This window comes from Harpia harpyja, chromosome 17 (assembly GCF_026419915.1).
Source record: "Harpia harpyja isolate bHarHar1 chromosome 17, bHarHar1 primary haplotype, whole genome shotgun sequence".
NCBI classification, from domain to species: Eukaryota; Metazoa; Chordata; class Aves; order Accipitriformes; family Accipitridae; genus Harpia; species Harpia harpyja.
In genome coordinates, this window is record NC_068956.1 from 12171450 (window position 1) to 12194835 (window position 23386).

At 41.9% G+C, this 23386-nt stretch overlaps 1 protein-coding gene across 3 annotated transcripts; it reads left to right on the forward strand.

The window, feature by feature from the left end:
• The first annotated feature begins 478 nt into the window (after positions 1-478).
• On the forward strand, positions 479-22252 carry CEP57 (centrosomal protein 57). Of its 3 annotated transcripts, XM_052813025.1 has the most exons (11): positions 479-599; positions 6614-6770; positions 9881-10060; positions 10375-10496; positions 11370-11486; positions 15866-15943; positions 17698-17802; positions 17961-18041; positions 18397-18641; positions 19342-19486; positions 20983-22252. In XM_052813025.1, the coding sequence occupies exons 1-11, from the start codon at positions 570-572 to the stop codon at positions 21217-21219; spliced, it is 1497 nt and encodes a 498-aa protein (XP_052668985.1). In that variant the 5' UTR covers positions 479-569; the 3' UTR covers positions 21220-22252. The 3 variants fall into 3 exon arrangements, with proteins under 3 accessions (XP_052668985.1, XP_052668987.1, XP_052668986.1); XM_052813027.1 differs by lacking the exon at positions 17698-17802; XM_052813026.1 differs by lacking the exon at positions 15866-15943.
• The last annotated feature ends 1134 nt before the right edge of the window (positions 22253-23386 follow it).

Here is a 23386-nt window from a genome sequence, read left to right on the forward strand (position 1 = left end):
GCCGCCCAATCGCCGCCCACGCCGCCCGCGCCGCCGCCAATCGCGCGGCGGGCGCCCTCGCCCTGCGCTGGGCGGCGATTGGGTGGCCTCGCGGCCGCGGCGCCCATTGGGCCGCCCCGGGCGGCTTCTGCTTCTCCATTGGTTGAGGCGCGGGGGCTCACTTTGACAAAGACCGTCCTCTTCCGCCGTCTAGCTCTCCGCGCGTGCGCGGCAGGCGCCCTGTGCCGCACACGAATCCCGCGGCCGCTCGCTCCTCCCACGCGCCGCCTCCCCGCTCAAGCGATTGGCCGCAGCAGGCCGCGCCGCCTCTCTCCGCTTGTCCCCTTCCATTGGCCGGGCAGCGCCCTTCTCTGTTTATTGGGCAGCTCACGTGCCACTCAAACCCGAGTCTATGACGGGGTGCCGTACTCCTTCGGGGTGGGGCTTACTCTCCCGCTTCTCCCTTTTCATTGCCAGACTGGGGTGTCAGTCAAGCGGGACTTGATCGGCGCGAAAGGCGGCGCCGCCGCAGGGGTGTCGCGCCTTAAAGGGACACAACCGAGCGCCGGCCACCCCGTCCCCGGGCGGACATGGCGGCGGCGCGCGGCCATCAGCGCACGGTGAGGCTCGGCGGCCGCCTCTGAGGGGGCGGCGGCGGCGGCTCGGCGGGGCGGGGGACGACGACACGACACGGGCCTGCCCGGGCCCCGCCGCGCGGAGCCAGGGCCGCCGCGGGGGTGAGGGCCGGCGGAGCCTCCTCAGGCGTCCGGCGCTGCGCCGGCGGTCCCCGCGGCCGGGAAGGGGGAGGCCGGGCCCGGGGCCTTCGGCCGCGCCTCGCAGCACCGGCGCCGCGGCGAGGGGAATGGCGGGCAACCCGGCCGCCGGGGGCTTGGGCGGGAGCGGGTCCGCGGCGGGCTGCCCGCCCCCGGCGTGCCGGGAGTAGGGCGGGCGGTGAAAGCTGCCTCGGCCTTTAAACGCGACGAGCGTGCGTGAAACCCCGCCGTACACGCACGTGTATTTCGTAAAAGCGAGAGGAAAGCAGAAAGACGCCTGCGCTCGTTAAACCAGCCCCCTTCGTGTCCCCGCGCCGGTGCGTGGGGAGCGCGCCTGTAGGCGAAGGGGAACAAAATGTCGTAACGCGGGTTGTGTTCAGAAGTAATTTGGGGTCGTCGCTTTGAAAACGCCTGTTCCCAGGCCAGCTGAGGCGGAGTTGAACAGTTAGTTGATCGCGCGGTTGCGGGTCAGCTCCGCCAGCACGGCAAGCCGTTGCTTCCCATCGGAGAGCTGGTAATGGATTTAGCCTCCGGTCGTTTCTATTTGTAAGATGAAAACGTTACCTTAAACTGAGGTTTAACTTCACTATATACCTGTATCCTTAGGCGCGTGTGCGTGAGCACCTGGCAGACTTGGAGGCAACGTGTAGGTGGTTGCACACGAGGGACCAGAATTTCCTCCTTCACGTTCCTCTCAGGGCGCTGAGCCTAGAGAAGCAACGGGACCGTGTCTCTGCCGGGGACAGGTGACATGAAGAAACGGAGGCTTGGCTGGCGTAAGCGCGGTGGGCCGTGCTGAGCTGGGTGGATGGAGGCTGCCTGCTTCCACCAGATAGTCGCCAGAAACCGAAGTTTCCAGCTGGGTTTCTTGTTTGACCTTTTGGCTTGATGTCTGTAGCTCTCTAAAGTCAGGCAGCTTTTTTCGTTGGGGTATTTTTTGTGAGTAGCTGTGTCTTATGCGTGCTTTGGAGGAGCAGAGATGGTGAAAAGGATGCAGCGTGATGGTGCACAAGATACGTTTTGTGAGGACTCATGGGTTGGGGTCTCACTTGTTGCATGATGAGTACCCAGCTTGGTGTTCTCTGTTGTGTGTCTCCTCCTCCTCTGCAGCGTGGTCCTGTATTTACACCTGCACCGGCAAGAGTGGTGACAGAGGAATTTGAGGACTCCTATATCCTTCCTGACTGGTATTTTTTCTAGCGTGCATAGAAAAGAATGTCAGAAAACTAGTTTTAGTCTTAAGTAGACGAATGTAGGCTGTTTAATTAATTTAGTTAGTAAAACAATACTTTTAGGAAAAAAGTTGCCCACTGAAGCCTTTTTGTATGTGTTGAAAAAAAAAGAAAAAAAGCAAACTTTACACCGTGTGAACTTTGAAAATAGTTGCTTTTAAGCCATCTGGCACACTACAGCAGAAACTTAACAAAAAAATACTGTATTGTGCCAACATTTGTTTGGTTTTTTCCCTGTTTGATGTAATGGCTTGACTAAGTTAACTTTTTAATGTCTGCTTTTAACTAGATATGCTATTTAAACTTAGAGTGCTCCTGAGACAGTCTGTATCAGGGAGGCACAGACAGCATTTAGGTTGGCCCTTGGGTGATAAGGGCTGTTCTTCCTTCCCCACTCTCCCAGTAATGTAGTACTGAGGGATGACAGCAGGCTGTGCTAATCGAGATTCTCCCTCCAAAACGGCTATTTTGAGAGTTTTAATAACTGGCTACTTGGATATTTTATGCTCAGTGAACTCAATACCTGGTTATTCTGGTTTTTTCCTAGTCTCTAGATAATTTTCCCCTTTTTCAGCTTTTTTTTTTTTTTTTTCTTCTCCGTGTGTGAGGACTACTGGCTGTCATTTAAAGCATTACCAAGCTTCAGTTTATGGTTTTTTTCTGTTATTATTTTTTATCTTGTTCTGGGCACCCATATCGGAACTTGCAATACACCCACTCTAATTTAGTCCCCTTTCCCAGTGCCAAAGTGTTAATACCAAAGGCGCTGACTTGGTGCCTTCATGCTTTTTTGCTGCAGTTACTGCCCAAGAGTTTTTCTGCATTTTTCTGCCTCTTTGGTTCTACAGTTTGTTTATAAATCATTGTTATTTCTATTGTCCAGGGATCTAGCCAAATTCTGTATGATAATCGGAAAAACATAGAGCTTTTTTTCCTTCTTCTTACTGAAAACATTTGGTATCCCACTGAGATTAATAGCCTTCCGGAAAGTTTTCCACAGTGTGCCCTATTTCTATACTGCAATGGGGAAGTAACAATGTTATGGTGGGTCACTTCTACCATCTGCACAAGTTACTTGGTTTGAAAAGTGTACCTCTGCCCCAAGTTGCTGATTCTTATTTTAAAACTTTCCAAGAGGTTATGTCTCTCTGTGTTAAGCTGTTGCCGCTCTGTTTTTAATGTTCTTTTGCATGCTTGAGTAGGCAGGTGATAGGCAATGGTAGCAGCAATGGATTTTGGAAGGTAATGTCCTCAGACTTGTGAAGGTTAAACGTGCTCAGTGTTACATCATGCTGGTGCGCTTAGCCCCTGGTGGGACTGCTAAGCTGCTTCCTTGGCTATTATGAGGCTTTAGTGTGGCTTAAGGAAGGGAAGACTGTAGGGAGTACCCAGAATGAGGGGAGAGGATGTAGTTAGCAAATGTGGCCTAGCTGAGATTCAGATCAAATATATAGAGTTCCCTGATTTTCATATGGTTTGGAGTTTTTTTTATGTTTCAGGATTTTCCTGAGCATTGCAGCATGACACTCCCCGTGAGAATTTCCAAGAGCAGAAACAGACAAATAATTTTTAATGACTTGAGGGAAATCGAGAAGAGCAGAGAATTGGTGTGATATTTGAGTCTGAGATTTGTGATGGGAAATTCCTTGATACTGTTTCATAAATGTTCTCAAATTTTTCATTCAGGTTATTTAGAAGTTGCTGTTTGTGAAACAGAATTTAAACCAGTCTTTTGCTTAAATGTATAAGGAAAACACTAGGTAGCAAGTGGCTATTTGGAATGAAGCAAAGAATGCCTATACAATAGACAATATTTCAGCACAATTTTTTCGGTATTTATTTCAAGCAGATATATGTACTATTACGCTACCCAAATTAGTGCCTGTGGCCTGCATCCAGGTGAAATTTAGAAGGCATGCAACTAGTCTAAAACCTGTATTTGTTTTGCTTTGTGTAACTTGGTGTTCAAGTGTTTGGGTATGCTAGCTTTTTCTTTCAGTTAGTCTGCTGTTGGCGAGAAGAATGTTAATTATGCCAGTAAAAACAAACAAAAAAACTCTTGTAGTTTGGGGTTTTTTTTATGTAGTTATTTTTAATTCACGGACAAGATTTTACAGGTGAAACATAAAGACGTCTAGGAAGATTATGATGCTGGCAGCCCTACTTTGATTTCAAACCGATTACCCTTTTCTTTTGACTGTTTCATGGGATACCTTTGATTTGAATCAGTAGAAGATAGTATATTGATATTTGACTCAATTGTTGTTTGAGTTGCTGAGGTTTATGTTGCTGCTGTTATTCTATTGCCTGCTGCATAAAGTACTGTGTTTTGCTCGGTTCATTTTTACTTCATTATTTGGTTGTCTTATTCTGGGTTCATCGATTTAACATCCTGTAATGCTGATGGTATTTTTGCAGGAGTGAGGTTTAGGTCTTGATGGTCGCACCTAACAGGCTTTCATCTGGTTTTAAATTCACACGTTCTAGTTAGACCAGTATGGCTGCTGAGCATAAAACAGTGTGTATGCATGCATACAAAAACCTGTTTAAAATATTTTTATTAATATATTCTTAATCGGGGATTAGTGTTTTAATTTGCTTTCTGCGTAGCAAGAGTTTTGTGCAAATGCAGTTATTCCAAGAAAAGCAATTATGTTGTGTAGGAAAATGTTATAAACACAAACTGCAAAGCATTCATAAAACTGTGCTTCGAAACACTGATACATTCAGAGTACTTAAGGTCCTAATTTTCCTGTCCACAATGAATCACTTCATTTGTAAGAGGAAATTAGCTGTGTATAGGCTTTAAATAACTTACAAATTTTCTTAATTTTTTTTCCCTGTATTATTTTTCTTCCTCATAATGTGTTTTGGGCTGTTGTCTAATTTGCTATGAGATACTTACATAAATACTTTCTGTATTTTAATTTAGGTCACAATATGCTCCCAATAATTGGTATTTGCAAAAGCTTAAAAAAACCCTGCCAAGATCAGCAATTGCTCAGTTGACATATTGGTGAAGTAAACGCTCTGTGGAAAGCTGTAGGAGCATTGCATCTGCCTGCAGCCCACTTCTCTCTTAGGTTACCTTCAAATTCTGTTACTGAAATGTTTAGTGGTGGGTACAGTTGAGAGAAATTACTGTTGCACACTAAAAATAAGTATTCGTATTTTATTTAATTCATACACACAAATCAGAAAGCTTAGGCCAGGTAGCCAGTTTGAGTCAAAACCATAAACGCAGTATATTAAGAGCCATGGCCCTTTGTTGTGGTTTAACCCCAGCCAGCAACTAAGCACCACGCAGCTGCTCACTCAGTCCCACCCCAGTGGGATGGGGGAGAGAACTGGTGGGGGAAGTAAAACTCATGGGTTGAGTAATAATAATAAAAGAATTGGACTATACAAAAAAAGTGATGCACAATGCAATTGCTCACCACCTGCTGACCGATGCCCAGTTAGTTCCTGAGCAGTGATCCCTCCCCACCCAACTCCCCCCAGTTTCCATACTGGGCATGACGTCACATGGTATGGAATACCCCTTTGGCCAGTTTGGGTCAGCTGTCCTGGCTGTGTCCCCTCCAACTTCTTGTGCCCCTCCAGCCTTCTTGCTGGCTGGGCATGAGAAGCTGGAAAATCCTTGACTTGTTGCTAAGTAGTGTTTATACCAACTGAAAACATCAGTGTGTTATCACCATTCTCCTCATACTGAACCCAAAACATAGCACTATACCAGCTACTAGAAAGAAAATTAACTCTACCCCAGCCAAAACCAGGACACCCTTTTGCTTAGAAGAATCCTGTTAGAAAGCACATGGTTTAATGGTATCCTGATTGCATAGCGTGTTCATGGCTAGGTGGTCCCCTCTGGTCATTGCAACATCCAAAACACAGCAAACTTTTGGAAAGTTGATGTAGATTGCTGGGAAATTTGTGGTCTCTCTGGCCATGTTTTTGAGAACAGTCTCAAGCTGATCTAACAGCACATTTCTGCTCAGAGGCAGAGGTACCTTCCTGGCTGTGATGTGCTGCTGCTTTTCTTCTGATGATACCACTACTCAGGTGTAGCATAAAGTCATCTTGATGTGTCTGCCGGTGAGGTCCAATCTATTCATGGCATGATGGGAAACATGAATTGAAGCCAGTGGAAAAGAGAGGTTGGGACTATGCTGGGAGGGTGAGGTGAGGAGAGAGAGTGTCCCCTGCCCCATCTACCGTCAGTGAGCTACTACGTTAGATGAGTGGATGTAGAGCTGTGGTGCTGGGGTCCTTTATCAGGTTTGGCCACCTTAGTACAGTGTCTCGTGTGCAGTAAGTATAATCAGGAGTTAAGAAGGCAGCTATTTTCCAACTGGTTGTGTATTACCTTCTCACAATAAGCAAGAGACAGTATAAGTAAGTAGAAACTAGTATGGAAAAGTCATTTTCTTTCTGATACTGTTTTTAGTGGAGGGGACTTGGATGTAAAAATGACACAGCCTAAGGCTGCAAGGAAGGAAGTACAGCTTTTGAGGTACTACAGTCTCCTGCAGCAATACTTCTACACATCATCTAATCGGATTCTACTTTTGTTTGTTGTGACAGAGAAACAAAAAAATGTGCTGAATAACAGCTTTGTTTTGTTTTCAGGATGATCTGCACAAAACTCATAACTCTGCGTCAGTCACAGATGGACTCTCTGCAACTTCATTTATAGAATATCCGAAGTACAAGCCATTTATTAATTCAGAATTGCTGCGCTCCCCACGGAAACCAGTAATTCCATATCCCGAAAGCAACAGCAGAGGTAATAGTTCTGTGAAGTTGTTTCCTTACCTGTTTCCAAACCATGTGGTGAAATACCGTATGTCCACATCTACAAAGGTTGCAGTCTTTTTATCCTTTTATCACTTCTCAGTGACGTGCAGGTCACCTGTTTTGTAGGTCCTTTGCACTTCTCTTTCTGAAGAATACCTAACGAAAAAGGTCATCTTACAGCTGGAGAAAGATGCTCCTCTGCAGCAGTAGACAGCTGTAAAATTGGCCGAGTACTTTGTGAAATTGTCCTGACATGTTTTCATTGTCCATTCTTCAGTCCTCCTCTCCCTCAATCTTTCCTCTCCTGAGTTCACAGCTGAGTTTGAAATAAGGAGACTTTAGTCCCCAGAATGGTTTGGAGGAAAGGAAGAGGTTTGGCCCTCTTGAAATGGGGAGGCTTGTCATGGACAAAGGGTGTGGTGAGAATATTTATCATATCAGTGAAGACTTGGAAGATACAGAGAAGAGTTCAGCATAATGCTGAACGGAGCTCGCAACACCAAAAAGGGAGGTGATTTTACTCCCATTTATTCTTCCTTGTTTCTAGGTTATTCCTTCTCCCTCCTTTCCTACTGTGGTCCTGGGGTTCATCTCCAGGTAAACAGATTTGTCTTGCCTGATCTGATGTGAACAAAACCATTCTTGGTTGGTTTTCGGGTATTTGAGTGAATTGCCTTCTCGTGCAACTAGATGTACTTCAGAGCTGCCCTGGTGTAAGTACAGGAGGCAGCACGGGAAGTTGGGAGGCGGCTAGAGCAGGACCAATCCTTTGATGTGAGCTGTTTGGCTCAGGGTCATTGCAAAAATACTCCCTTTAAGACTTGAATTGCATGGAGGCTTAAGGGTATGGAAAAACTTGGTATTTTTTCCTTATAGGGAGAAAAGAGAAAAAGACTTAGGATGAATCCTAATCTTACTCAAACTAACTAAAAAATCAGCATGATAGCCTCAAGTCCCTGTTCCAATAACATAATTCCTGTCTGAATTACTAGAGACTTCTACGTTAATGACCTAGTGAAATCTCAATTCTTGGAAGTGCTTTTTAAAATGCAATATATGCTCACATATGCTCATTGCCATCAGTTACAAGAGTGCTGTTGACACAAAACTAATGGAACCTTGTGACAGATAAAAAATTGAATCTGCAGGAAAGAGCTTCTTTATGAATTACTGATGCAGGCGTATTTTTGTAGATTGTGTTGCATGTTGCAGTAGTGACAAACTTTTGACTTCCAAGTTTTCACTGGGCAACTTTTTTTGAGCAGGGAGTCTGCCAGCTCTGAAATAAGTACAGGTAGAGGGAGGCAATCTGATAAATTATATCCCTTTTTAAAAATTATGAAATGTCTTTATTTTCAAAAAATTTTTAAGTAAATATGAATACATACTGAAATGTAAATCCGACAGACAGATGATCCAATATCTTACTCTTTTTGCATAGGTTTTAAAAATGCAAAAATGTTCTGGAGTGTGTATTTTAGTAAGGTTAAGGATATGGGAATTAACTTCAGATGGGAAGTTAGGTTTGGTTGGTTTTGGGGGTCCCTACTGCTCCTCCCACCCCCTCATTTAAAAAAAAAAAAAATCATATTGAAAAATCCTGAAATTGAGTATAGTAAATTCGGCTTATTTTGGTTTGAATTTCTTTGTGTTGTGTATGTGTGTGTCTCAGCATACATAGTTGGTTTTAACACTCTGGTAAGGATGACTGAATGATACTTGTCATTGTATTGGGTTTTACCTTTATTCATTGCTTGAATTGCTTCGTTGCTGTATTTTGTTAGCCATTATTGTAAATATACAGAGATTCAATTTAGCTCTAAGGATAACAGTAACAAAGCTGTTTATAGTTTCAGCTATGCCCTTTTCAACTGAGTTCTGATGACAGCAACATAAATAAAGAGGGTACTGTTGGTGACTCTGATCCTGCAAACAGGGCCAAACTATCTATAATTTCTCCTTAACTGTGACTGCTGTCACCCACTTCTTATTTACTTAACAGTTACCTTAAAGCACATAGTTTTTATTGATGTGATACTCTAATGTGCTATTCTGTATTTCAAGATTTGATGAGTTTTTACTCTGGAGAACTCATTCTGATAATTATTTTTCCTTTTTTTTTGTAATCTGATGCTCAAACAAATACGCAGTCCCAACTTTTCTGTGCTCGTGCATTCAGTAATAAAGGTGCATTCTTCCTCTGGAGTGGATTTAAGCACAAAGGAGTGGGTTAATGTGACCTCGCAGATTAGTCTGCTATATGAGCTGTCTGTACAGATGTTCCTGTGTTTTACTTTAACAGGACTGTATAGGGGAAAGCTCTTATTGTTATGGTTCCCTTTGCAGAATTAAACAATACAGCTAAGAGACGTAATACATCAGATTACCAGCAGATGGTCTAATTGCAAGGTGATGTGAGTTCTATTACAACTGCTTTTCTTTTTGTGGTGATGAATATATAAAGGTTTTGTTGATTAATTGCTAAAGCAGGGAATGGAACAGAAAGAGGGAGAGTTGTTCAGCACAAAGGAGATGCATGTCTTGGGGAGGGGGAGGAAAGGAACACAAGTGCAAAACCAGAAGAATCAAAAAAGAGCTGCCACTTTGGGAAATAAATGTTTTTATAGCCTATCTAATAGCTAACCTTTGTTCTGCTCTGTGACCATTCATAGGAACGTTGTGTTTGTGTATTTTTTGTGCTAGCATGCACTTGTAGAGGAATAATAATATAGAGAACTGCCACTGTTTTAACTATCTAGTTGTGACCTTTCATTTCCTTTTGATAACAAGTCAGAAGATGCACTGTTTGCACTTAATCTACAGAATACTTATGTGCTTTGTTCTGGGAAATGGATTCATCTTTCCCAAATGTTTCAGATTAATATGTGCACCAAGGGCATCTATTTGTCTGAGGCTAGTTTTAGAATCAGTTGTGGTTTAAAGGGAAGCAGGTCTTAATTCCTGGAAGGAGTCTTGGATGCTGGTAAGGAACACTTGACTTTCTTACATAACATGCTTTTATAAAAACGTTTCAAGTTCAATGTTATCTTGAAGTGGTGATTTAATGGTATCTAACAAAAGGTACTTGTTCAATTACAGCAATATTTTCTGCTCTGAAGAATCTCCAGGAAAAAATTCATCGACTGGAGTTGGAACGACTTCAGGCGGAAGAGAATGTGAAACACCTCAGCAGGGAAACAGCAGACTACAAGAAAGTACTAAGTGAACAAATGCAACACAAAGAGCATGACAAGACTGAAGTGTCAAAGAAAAATCAAGGTTGTTTGCAAACTTTATATAGATACTACAGAACACTGATGTGCATGAAACTTGATTTTTATTAATGCATAAAACTGTTTTAATTTACTTTGTTCAGCGTCTTTTACTTTGCAATGTTACATGGAGTTATGAAGAAATCATGTTAAAAGCATACTTTGTTTTAGGGATTTGCATGCATACCAAAGTTCATTAAGCTTAATCTGTGAGTTTCTTTAGATGACCCTTTTCTTGTTCGTTTTGGAACTGTCCTGAAAACATAAATCCCAGGAACAAACAGTGCATGATTTTACTTTTCTGCCTTCTGTTATCTTTAGAACTGGCTTCTCAGCTGGCAGCTGCTGAGTCTCGGTGCAGCCTTTTAGAGAAACAGCTGGACTACATGAGAAAAATGATCCAGCATGCAGAAAATGAGAAGTCGCATCTCTTGGAGAAACAGGTGTGTTCTCAAGATTATCTCAGGGTTAAATTATAAAAATCGTGACCTGTGTCATGATTTTCTGTAGTTACTGTCATTTTAATAGCTTTAAGCGTGGATGTCTATTTCAGCTGGCCGTTGTATACTTAAGTGTGGATAATTTCCCCACTTAAATTTCCCAGCCTTTTCAGGACCCTGGTATTTTCTGCCTTTGTGCACCTGTCTCTAAGGCAATATCAGGCTCTGATATTAATAAGAATTGTTTGCTTCTGCATGATTGGCTTACTGCAGTAGCTCATCCTTATCACTCAGTGTTATACCCATGTGCTCCTCCCTTTTGTGTTTACACTCTTCAGATCTTTGGGGATTTTCTTTACTAGTACTGCTTCTACTAAACTGGCGCTGAACTACTGGTTCTGTAGAAATAATAGTAAAATTTCTGTTTCCTGCCATCAGTGACTGTGAGACTTGCCTTTCATCTAAAATGAGCTTGAATTTTGTTTTATAGGAGTATGGATCACCTAGAGCTCTCTGTTCATTGGTTTCTGTGGCTGTCCTATTGCAGTCTATTAAATAGTTACTAAATTTAAAAAAAAAGTAAGAAAGCTCTCTCTAACAGCTGAGTAATGAGGGTTTTTTACCACGTTGGGTTTGGAGGGAGGAGAGGCTCTGCAGAATTCTCTCTCATCTGAATCTGGTTGAGTGTGAGGTTCCCAACGTTGATGGATCAGTGGCGCAGTTGCTCCCTAATCGTAGCACCATCTAAAATGGCACAGAGGAAGTAGTAGTTCCTTTGGACTGTTTATGGGCCTCCTTTGTGCTGCAAACACAAGGGTTACTATAGATGGTCTTGTTCTATTGTGCTTATAATTGTTTTGCTTTTCACTTTTCAAGGGTTCGTTGGAGAGAGATCGGCTTCTTGATCAATCACATGTTCAGTCTAAATTGGAAAAGCTGGATATGCTGGAAAAAGAGTACAGCAGACTTACTACGATGCAGTCCATAGCAGAGGTCTGTCATTTGTACTGGATGCTGTATCAGATTTATCTTGTTTATTGTAATCAGCACTTAGTGGCTATATTTCAATAATAGAGCTGAGCAAAACTTTGTGCTGTAGAGAGAGACAGCAACTAAACATCTTTTTAAAGCTGAAGTGTTGTAAAAACGTGGAAGTTATTGCTGGAAGTCTACATAGCCAGGCAGGCTTTAGGTCACTACACACTACAAGAGTTGGAGTTTTGTTAAGCCTTAACGGTATCTGTTGGTGTTCCTCTTTTGTGCTTAGCTGGTGCATAGGCATGTAGGATTGCGGGCATTCCTAAGCTCTCAACTTCTGAGTTGCCTTGCATGCTACTGAATGCTAGCAGTTATATTCTGTTATGACCCAGATTTGACTTCACTTGTGTGGGTTTGGTGTGTTTTTTCTTCTAGCCACTTAAGCTCCTTCTTAAAAAATGCAATTATTATTAATTATTTTGCTTGCAGAATTCTGGAGCCTGGCACTACTGGGCCCCTAGCACTGGCTGGCTGTCAGTGGGTTTGAACCAATCTGCCTCTTCAGGATTAATTTTGAATTGGTAGCTTTTAAAAGTTCAGCATGACTGTGTTTGATCATATTCGTTCTGTGTACCAACTGTGGTGTTGGCTTCTGAAATCTGGTCCGCATTCTACCTCTTTCTGCTGCTGCAGAGAGACCACAAGACTCCCAAGCATGGGAACTACAGAGTGCTTAACGAGGGAGAGGGTTCCACCTGTGAATTTCGTCCATCCAAAAGGAGCAGATGGTACACGATTAGGTTGGGGTATTGAGGACAGCTCTGGACTGTCTCAAAATTGTAGGCTTGCCACCCTGCACACCAGCCCTTACCAGGTGCTGAAGTAGATGGTGTTTTTCCAGGAGTACATAAGGAGATGTTTGATAGTAAATCGTTAGTTAGTTGGTCTGCTGCAGGGCCTTTAGACACTACAGCTACTTGTGGGAGTCCCTGACCCAAGGCAGCTGTAACAAGCTGTTTAAGATCTTGAGCCCCCATTTTGGTAAGCTGCATTTATGGAGTAAAAGTGCCTGCATTTTTTACCTGGGCCAAACTCTTGCAAAGAGAGATGAGTGTCTGCCAGGCCTTGTTCGCTGTAAGTAGCAGTAAGTTCCTCCAGGATCTGCAGGGTTGAAATAACTGGTTCAGCAACAGGAGTTCCTTTCTCAAGGGCTTTTACCATGTTTTTGACTGGTAGCAGCTGGAGTTTGGTGGAGCTGGGTTGTTTGTCTTTTTGTGCCTGGCTAGTGAACGTAATTTCAGCATAACAGGTTGGGGTTTTTGTTTGCTTTTTTTTCTCCTTGATCAAACTAGATGTCTTTGATATCTTTAGGAATTAGTAGCTGTCGCAATTAAATCTATTTTAGTGGAATTGGGTGTTAAATTCACACAATTTTGAATCAATTCTAGGAACTGAGAGAAATCTGGATTTAGCTCTAACTAAAGGTCACTTTCCTTGTGATCATTTTGGTCTCCTGAGCCATTTTCTGATCGACAGGTCTATCTGCCTCTGGGCTTGCAAGGTGTGTTTCTATGTAAGCATCCACGTACTAAGTGTTACCTTATAATCCTGAAAGGGTGACTGCACATTTTGCTCAAAACAGTTGCATCTGTTGCCTCTTCGATCTCTGCTTTAGTTGTGGTAAGACCACATTTTCAAGTTTAATTTGAAGCAAGAAATAGGTAAGCCAGACTATTTCTATACATGGTGTGCTGAAACGGATGGTGAGATGACTACTCATGAGCAAGCAATGATTTAACTGCCTCTGATTTCAGACACTCTGCCAGAGCACAAGTTGCTCTCAGTAAGACCTACATACATTTAATCTCTGCAGAGCCACTACCTGGTCCTTATAAGTATTACCTTTAGGCAATTTGCCAATGTTAATATTAGTTGTAAAAAGGAAATGCTGAAACTCTCATTCACGTGAAGTACTTGTAATCGGAGCGCTTGCCTCAAAAGCATTTTCTGGTGTATGCTTATGGCAACTGTAGTCCTGCAGTGCAGTCCCTGGATAACTGACTGAGAGGGTTTGAACGTGTCTGTGTCTGAGGATGGAGTTAGGCGATGGGGTTGTACCCTAAAAGTGCAGTTTGGGCTATGGTCTTGTGTGTGACCAGATAGCCAGAATTTGAATGCATGTGTAGATGACATGTTTTGAACAACTGTAGTTGGTAGTAATCGATGTTTTCATAATGCTAACAATGAGACTTAATAAAACCCCACCATTCTCTGAAAACCAGAAGTAATGAATCCTCGCATCCTGTTGTGGCTGTAGGCTACCTACACCTTTAGATTTTCTTTTATCCTCTAATTGCCAGGTGGTGAGAAGCAACACCTGCCTTGTTCCAGCTGGGTATACGCTGACTGCTCAGCTGTCAAGCAGGTGCTAATTTGCAAGCTAGTGAAGCACAGAGGTAAAACCTGTCTTCACACTGGAGACAGAGAGTTTCACTCTCTGGTGAAACTAATTTGGATGTTTATCCCAGCAGCCAATTTTTAGGAAACTTAGGTGTTCTGTATGTTTGAGGTCTCATACCTTTCTGTCTTCTTTGGTTAAAGTTGTTTGAAATTTGTTTCAGTGACAACCAGAAGGATGAGTGAGGTGATTGCATGAAACTTGATTTCCCTTAGAAAATGAGCAAAAATAGATATTACAGTATTTCTGGTTTTTTCACTCAAATCTTTTGCAGCAGGTACTGGTGACTGAGCAGAGTGTTTTAGGCAGCCCAGCGCTGACTCTTTCTGAGCCATGCTACCTCACGTGATGGGCAGCGTGGCTGGGCAGTGTCTGTGTTCACTGTTAGCCAGCCCTTTGGACTTGCTCCCTCTTGCTGATGGACCAGTAATCTGTGTCTGCCTGAGGCTTGGAAGATGGATTGTGTAATACGTTTTGCTATAAGCGAGAAAAAAAAAAAATTCAGAAAGTTAACTTGGGTAGATAACTTCCAACAGGGTCTGAAGACACAGTAAGATACACTCTTGCTGTGCAGTTTGAGCTGCACACTGCAGCTAAACAGCTGGCTGAGTGAATACTCAGTTCATTTCAGTACAGAAGCATTGGCCCAGCTTCATGTCAGTCTTCAGTTCAAGCAGAAGATTTGCTTTAGTATTTCCATATTAAAAATTCTGTCATACCTAATAGGTTAAACAAAGATCTTTGTGCGACTGACCACTGAAATCAAGAACTGTGCTGCGTGCTGTAAAGGGCAGAAGATGATTTTATGTTACCTGGAATATCTGATCTGAATGAAGAAAATAAAATTAGTCAAAATGGTTCTTTTATTCAACAGAAAAAGTTGGTTCCTTTATATAGTGCCTTTGTCCTCAATGTGTATCCGGGGTTTTGCCTTTTAACACCTTTGTATAACAGCTGGTTACATGAATCTTGCAGTTAATGCTTAAGTAAAGCAGAACTGAAATATTTACTACCTCAGCATAGTGAGTTTGTAAACAAACAGAAGTGTACAAATATAGCTGTCACTTTGAATTGCATGCTTTTCTAACTAGTTTGATTAGTGGCTCTGTGAATGATAGTCTTTGGGGGAAGAGAAGGGAAGTTGTTTTGTGTCATGGGGCTCTGGATCATTTTTTCACTCTGCTGTATAAAATCAGAAAGTTATCAAATAACTTTCGCATTGGGAGTTTAAGTAAGTGTATCCTGCTTAAACAAGGTTTTCCTCTTGTTGGAGGATTTACAAAGAAATGTGTGCCTTTCCCCTTTACTCTTTTCTTTGAAAAGGGCTTTCAAAAGAGTTCTTACATGCTTTTAACCATAAAAAGATGAAATCACTTCAGTTTTGCTTAAAGATATCTCAGAGTCATCATATAAACTTTCCTCCCTCTTCTTTATTAAGAAGGTGGCTAGATCGTAAAAAATTCTTCTCTCCTAAGAGTTTAAGTTACAGATAATAGCAAAAATACCTTTAGTGATCTAAATACAGCACATCTTCTCTCAGCTTGTAATGATACATGATATACCTTTGTTAGCCCTTTTGTAGTACAGAATCTTTCAGGATAATGTACACAAAACAACCTACTTCCTAGGGGTTTTTTACAAAGAGAAAGACAGCCTTGTGTATTGTTCTCCCTGTAGGCTGCAACTTAAATTCAGATACCAATTGCAGAAGTAAAAATAGAAAAATCAATTAAGTTTTAAGCATAACCACTTGACTGCTGTATTTATGCCCCTACAGACAAAATGTCAGCAATAATTCTAATGCTGAAATCTTCACTTAGCTTTAAGTCGTAAGTTGAACTGATACACTTTTGCTCAGGCTTTTAGTATTGTAGACTTCAGGAAGAAAATAATTGTTTCATTAGTAATGCTATTATTTTTATTCAACTTTAACTAGAAAAAAATGAAAGAGCTGGAACAGAAGCTTCAGGAGGAAGAACATGCAAGGAAGCTTGTTCAGGAAAAAGCAGCTGAGGTAACCAACAGGAAATTTCTTTTGTACTGGTATGCACTGTAATTAGCTCCCCTTTCCATCAACTTTTCAGCTAAACTTGCTGATAGTGCTTCCCATATACAGAATAATGAAAACCTTGGTTTAGTCTTTTTTCTCTCTTTTTTTTTTTTTTTTTTTCCCCTCCTGTCTGAGGTGCCAAATGTTCTGCAGTTCTGAGCTTTTTGGAAACCTTTTTCAAACAGCACCTGTGCACTGAAACTTGGTTTCTTCAATAAAAGAAGCTCATTGGAAAAGAGTAGAAATTCAAACTAATTCGTAGTTGAGGATGTATGAGGATCTCTGCTTTAAATAGATCAAGGTCCACAAGTGTGCTCCCTCGTTCATAATTGTAACTGTTCATAATTGTAACTAGAAATATTGTAGGAGGCAGCAAAAAAGAGGCAACATACTGTCAGTTATGAGCCCGTAATGACACTGGTCTTCTCCTAACCTTGAAATGTTGTGTTCATTAAATATTCATTGTATGCTGAAGAAATATGTAGGTAACGTGTGTTGTGGTTTAACCCCACCCAGCTACTAAGCACCACACAGCCGCTCACTCACTTCCCCCCCACCCAGTGGGATGGGGGAGACAATCAGGAAAAAAAAAAAAAAAAGTAAAACTCGTGGGTTGAGATAAGAACAGTTTAATAGAACAGAAAAGAAGAAACTAACAATGATAATAATAACAATAATAAAATGACAATAATCATAATAAAAGGATTGGAATATACAAGTGATGCACAATGTAATTGCTCGCCACCTGCCGACCAACGCCCGGTTAGTTCCCAAGCAGCAATCCCCCCCAGGCCAACTCCCCCCAGTTTATATACTGGGCATGACATCACATGGTATGGAATACCCTTTTGGCCAGTTTGGGTCAGGTGTCCTGGCTGTGTCCCCTCCCAACTGCTTGTGCCCCTCCAGCCTTCTTGCTGGCTGGGTGTGAGAAGCTGAAAAATCCTTGACTTGGTCTAAACACTACTTAGCAACAACTGAAAACATCAGTGTGTTATCACCATTCTCCTCATACTGAACCCAACACATAACACTATACCAGCTACTAGAAAGACAATTAACTCTATCCCAGCCGAAACCAGGACATGTATTAGGCTCTAGCATTAACCTTTGCCATGAGTTTGGCAGGGGAGGGGGGAGGTTGTCTCAAATTAATCATGAAAAATTGTTCTGTGAATGCTTCTGGTTGTGACTGGTGAGGTGATGATTTCTAAAGCCATGCCGTGGCTTCTCTTGGAAGAAACAGCGAAGCATATCGAGCTCACTGACAGAATTATAAACTTAACTCTTCCAATAGATGGGTTGGGTTTTTGTTTTGTTTGTTTGTTTGTTTTTTACTGTCAATAGAACAGAAGGAATAGCTGTCTGTTAACTATATGCCACAGGATCAACTGAGCAGGGTTGGATGGCTCAACTTCCCTAATATTTTGTCAAGTGTAAAGCACAGCTGATGTTTTGGCACTTGCCTGCATGGGAGTAATGCAGTAAGACTAATTCTCTAACTTACTAGGATTAGTGATGAGGAGTGCTACCAGAGGAAGTATTCTTATTCAATGTTTACATTTACTTTGGACTGCAAAAGCATCCTAAAAACTTGCAGCCCTTGCTTTCAGAGAGCCTGTATCTTGAAAATTCTTGGTTTGCAATTCTCAGCTTACTCTGTCTCTGATTATCTATTAATATAATTCCAGTAACTCCCCTTATTCCCTCAATTAAAGCTTCAGACAGGCCTGGAAACCAACAGATTACTGATTCAAGCAGCATCACCATTGCTTCCTCCAAAAGCAAGAAAACCCAGGAAAAAAACTAAGCAGCCAGAGAAGGTAATATGGGGGGAAGAGAAGGGCAATTACTGAGGAGTTAAATAAGGGTGTGTGCATGCAATCAGAAAGTAGGTTGCCTCTTTTAGCACAAAGCAAAGGGAAAATGGGTTTGCTGTAGTGTCATCTTTGATAAACATTTCTCTTTTCTTTCTTTCCAGAAATGCTCTCTTACAAGCCATCTCACTACGCAGCCCCATTACAGACTGTGTCTGGGTGATGTACCCTTTGTAGCTGGGAAGGTGAGCTGCTTAATTCCAAAGCTTAATGCTCAGTAGCTGCAGCTCCTTAAGTGGCTTTGGCTTGGTGCACTCCTGACACCCAGTGGTCAGATCATTTAATTTTCTTTGACTCTTTTCCTCCAGTTTGTCTTCAAAAGGCTTGTTGAATATCAATAACTTGCTGAACTGGCAGTTTCAAAAAGGGGTCCTCTCTATGCTGCCTGTTAAGCTGTTCTTGTTAGTGCATATTCATTCAAACAAAAAATACATTCTTCGCAGCAAATAAAAAATGTTATTGTTTTTAAATGTTCTCCATTATTATCAAGTAGGTTGTTGACAATGCCATTTGAAAGAAGTCTCTTGCTTTTCCTTCCAGTCTACCAGTCCCAGTCATTCAGTTGGTGCCAACGTGCAACATGTCCTACACCTGATGAAACAACACACGAAAGCTTTGTGTAACAGTCGTGTGGTAAATGATACTCCACTAGCAAAACCTGTCAGTACTGGTCATCCTGCCAGCAAAAGCAGAAAGTCGTCTCTGCCAAAGGACTCTTCTTCATCCCAGGAAGAGCTCTCAGAAGTGTTGCTGACTTTACAAGATGAATTTGGACAGATGAGTTTGTGAGTTTGGCATATTCTCCATTGCAGATTATGAATGTAGATGCTTTATGGTTTTGCCTTTTGCTTTAAAGTTGGAAGGTTTTGCCTGAGAAAGGGGTTAGTTTTAGGAAGTCTCTAGCATATAATCTCTTTGCTCTACTGGCTGCGAAGGCTGTCATTTCTCCTTGCAGTTAAAGAGAGATTCTGATAAAACAGTCTGGACTCCATACCTGTGTTTATATGCAGCAATATTGAATTCGTAAGGGGTAGGGGAGAAGTGTGGTAACAGCCTCTGACACAGTAGTCAAATACTTCATTAAAGGACAGCTTTACTAGTCATTTTGCTTGTCCTGGTTAACAGAACATGAATTGTTATCCTACTGCATAACTGCAGTAGATACAGATACACAAATTAGTAACTGAATGAGTGCTGAGATCATGCCCTCAAGGGGTTATTTGGTCATTTTGAATGTGTGATTTGAAGTTTGAAGCTACTTATGTTACTGAGACTTAATGTTGCAGCAGCCTGCCACCAGGATGTGCTACTGTAATAATGCTGCTAGCCAGCAAAACTGTTCTTACTGGTTGGTTATGGCATGTTGAACATGTGTGGCTGCTGATGCTATGGTTTCTTAGAAGTGTTATTTCTGAACGGAGTGTACAAGCACTGGAAGCCAAGGGAGTCTGATGCAAGCTTTGTTCTGTCTGAATTCCATGGTAGTGATCACCAGCAGCTGTCAAAGCTTGTCCAGGAAGCCCCAACCATTGCAGTGAGGGAAGATCTGGAGAGGGAACTTGAGGCACTGGTGGGAAAGATGGAAGCAAAGGCAGACCAGATCAGCAAAGTCCGGAGGCATCGGTTGCAGGTGAGTTACTTTTGATTATGTTCATGGTTCTGTAGAGTTGCTGTCTTGAGGTTTGGGGCTTTTTTTGTTATATCCTAATCTAGCAGAAATTAAATAAAGCAGAAGTAACTACTGTAGAGCAGTAGTGCCTAGCTCTAGCTCTGATGTCCCAAAGTTAGTCTGCATACCTCCGTCTTCCTATCCCCGTATTTCTGCAGAAGTATCTTCTCTGTCTTGCCATGTCACCCTTGTGCCCACTCTTCATCCTGTCCTGGGCAGTGCTTTCACATCTGTTCTTGCATTGCATTTTACACTCCTCTCATTCCCTGAATCTTTTAACAGTTCTCCTTTGCTTGGAGTAAATGACCTATTTATGTTTTGATTTGCATTTTATAAAACCTGAGATACCTGTTCCAGTTTAAAACAACTTTCAAAATGTTTTGAATAGTGTAGCCTATTCATTCAAAGCTATAAACCCTATTGATTCCCTATTTTCTCTAATCTTCATTCGTTTTAGTGAATTTCTTCCAAAGAGCTTACCCTTATGTGTTTAATCTGGTTCAGTTCATACGAACCAAGATTCACCCTCACCTGACATAACTTATATACAAAATATGTACTGAGAGCACTGCTGCTGACGTCCAAAATGGACATGTGAAATGTTTTCACTTAGAAGCATTACTCACCTTTGATCTCTTATGATCTTAGAGGAACTGTTGCAGAGAAACAGATGTGTAGTAGTTCCCAGTAGCAATGATTCTACACATACAGAGGCTTCTGACTAGCTATTGGCAAAAGTTTTAGGAGTCAGGATTTAGGAAAATTGCTGCATGCTATAAACTAGGAAGGAGGGAGCACCACTACCTGAAGAGAGGGGAACTACAGAAGCCACCTATTTTGCGGTTTGAGAGTATGAGTGCATCACTCTCCAGTTCCCCATTCAGGCTCACGCCAGCTCAGTCTTTGTTGCTGGGTCTTACAAGCTGTGATTTACAGTGCTGCGTGTGGATACCAGCTTTTCACCTCAGCAGAGTTTCGGTATTCTTTTTAAAGCTATATCTCTGACAGTGACTAGCTATTAAAATCACTAGTACACTAGTATGTACGTAGAAAAATTTGTTTTCTGGTTTTGGTTTTGGTGGGGTTTTGGGGGGTTTTTTGGTTTTTGTTTGGTTTTTTTTTTTGTCACTGGATGGTAACAGTGACAAATCAGCTTTTTGTCACATATAACTTTTTCTATTGCATTCATAATGGAGCTGTTCCCCCATAATGAACTTGTCAGTTTTTAAAGAGATAACCTAGTAGTTCAGACTATAAGCTGAACACAGTTTGAAAGATGTGAATATAGCAATGCTGTGTAAGGAAAAAAAAAATATTTATTATTCAGGGTGTCTTGGAAGCATCCATTTGCTTAGCTGGGTAAGACAAGTGGTGGGATTTCAGCTGTCTGGAAGAATTGCCCAACATAAACTGAAACAAGGTCACTGCTTAATGTTTTCTTTGGGCTTCTCTTTCAGCTAGAGAGACTTAAGAGAGAATGCAAGTCCAAAAAGACTTCTGCTAAACAAATAAAAGACAGCAGGTTCCCTGTTAGTGAGGTTAAAGTAACAACTACAGTAACCACAAAAGGGAAGAATGCTGGTCCCATCAAAGTGAAACCTGGAGAGAAGAGTCGGAAAAATCTTCAGTTGTTGAGAGACATGCAGACCATACAGACTTCACTACAGAAAGATGATATCAGCTGGGACTACTGACTGTTCTGCAGGGGATGTTCTTGAACCATCCTGGTCAAACTTTCTCACATTCTGGATATAAAGCAGCTGCCTTTCTTGCTATGTGAAAGAGACTACTGTATGCTAAGTGCACTTTTGAAATACGGGCCCTTAATTCTCCATCCCTGGGTTTGACTGTATATATTATGGTCTAGCTTAAAACACATTCAATTTTTAAGGTACCCAGCCACTGAATCTAACCATAGGTCTCCACCAGTTCCTTTCATGTCATGGTTCAAGCAGTCCCTCCATTTTCTTTCAGCACACCAAGCACCGCACATTTATGCGGGTTGGTGTATGTGAAATGCCAGTGCGATTTCACGCTATTGTTGAACTGTGCATTGGGAAGCTTCTCAAGATGCATCTTGTTTGAAAACGATGCTGTGACCTGAAGTCCTAAGGGCTTTTGTCAGTTCTGTTCTGCGTGCAGCTGTAATTACTCAAACTCTGAGAGTGTCTAAGGGAGAACAGGTAAACCCTTTTAAAGGTGTTCTATGTAGCTCTCCTCAAAAAGCTTTCCTAGTTCTTGTTCTGCTACATTGCATTAGTCAGCATTAATGGCAGTGGATGTTTGAGTACTCACAAAAGGAGCAAAATAACTTTTCTGAATTATTTTGATTAATGATTGATTGAATTCTTTTCAAGTCTGAAGAGTGAAATTTTTCTACAGAAGTCCACTTTACGAAGAAGCTACAGGATAGGGGATAATATCCTGTCTCCTAGTTCACAGCTTTGGGTGGTAAAGAAGTGAGATAAACCATAAGTGTTTTAAACTGCAAGTGCCTCAATCATGCCATTCAGTCCTGGCATCTTGCTTTTAACTTGAAATATGTGCTTTGATGAGCTATCTACTTTAGTAGTGGTGCAGTTCATTTTGCACTCTGACTTGCACAGCTGAGTAAATGTTATTTATTATGTTAATAATGTAAAGAATTTCCTATTAATGGAATGTATAGGAGACCCAGACTATCCGTTTATACAGTTGAAAAATAATAAAGCCAGCTTGCCTGTTGAATTGTGGGAAAGCTGCACGTCCTCTAAATTAACTCCATGTTTGTTGCTGCAGCACTGTGCCCCATCCCTTGTGCTTTTTGTGGTGACATGACATCTCCCTGGCCAGGGTGATTGAGTATGAGCTGCCAGCAGGCTACAGGTAAGGTGGGAGTCAGCTGGCCACCCTTGCCTGTAGCTGAACAGGCAGGGAACTCCATAGGGTCTACACAGGAAGAAGGGATTTGAATTTTAATTATCTGTAGGGGATCCACCCTCCTTGCATCTGAGGCACAGAAGGTTTTAGCTGTGAGGGGACAAGTCAGAAGCTATTAACCAGGCCTGGAGCCATCCCCCTTACCTTCATTTATGTTAGTGACATAGGTTCCAGGTTGCTGGAGTAACCACCTGGAGAGCAGTTCATCCTGGAGGTTCTGAAAAATCAGTAGCTGAAAGTGCACTTGGTGATTTTGCTTGGGAAGGACCTCTGGGGATCAGCTTGCTCAAAGATGGGTCAACTTCAGCATTACCTCAGGCTGTCCTCATGCAGCTCCTTACTGATGGAGGGCTTACGAGTATTTTAGGCTCCATATGTGCTGTATACAGTGAATGAGGTGCCCAAGCTGGAATTAAGCCTACTAGGGGTGAGAGCATCAAGGAGCAGGCATTGAGCTGATCCCAAACCATCCCAGTGAATTTGGGCTTAACATGAGTTAGTTACATATAAAAATGTCGGTCCTCCTTCTACACAGATGTTACTGTGCTAATGCACTGTAAAGTGCAGAAACTGTTTGATTTTTTCTATTGTCAAAGTATTTTTGTAATATTGAGCAGCTAAGCACTGTATCTGTATTAATACTGGTCTGTATAGGATAAGAGAAACTTGTCCAAAGATAAATTTTGTTTTCCCATCATTCTAAATTTCAGAGTTTGAACCTTAGCAGCTTGTAAGACCACCTGCAGAATGAGAGAGATTTGGTTTTGATACACTAAATTTTCAGTGCTATTTTATTAACATTTGCACGTGCTACAAGTCCTCTGGAGAACCACATAGTTGAAAATAAGCACACAGGAACTTTACCCATTTATCAATTTTTTATTAGTGTTAAGGAAACCAAACAGCCTTCATCAAGAAACAAAATATACACACATAGTCAAT

What these genes read in the sequence shown, in the direction of transcription:
- CEP57 (XM_052813025.1), top strand. Translation starts at nt 570, where the DNA reads ATGGCGGCGGCGCGCGGCCATCAGCGCACG. An exon ending in CGATGCAGTCCATAGCAGAG is followed by an intron (nt 11,487 to 15,865) that starts GTCTGTCATTTG and finishes AACTTTAACTAG; the next exon opens with AAAAAAATGAAAGAGCTGGA. An exon ending in TACCCTTTGTAGCTGGGAAG is followed by an intron (nt 18,042 to 18,396) that starts GTGAGCTGCTTA and finishes TTTTCCTTCCAG; the next exon opens with TCTACCAGTCCCAGTCATTC.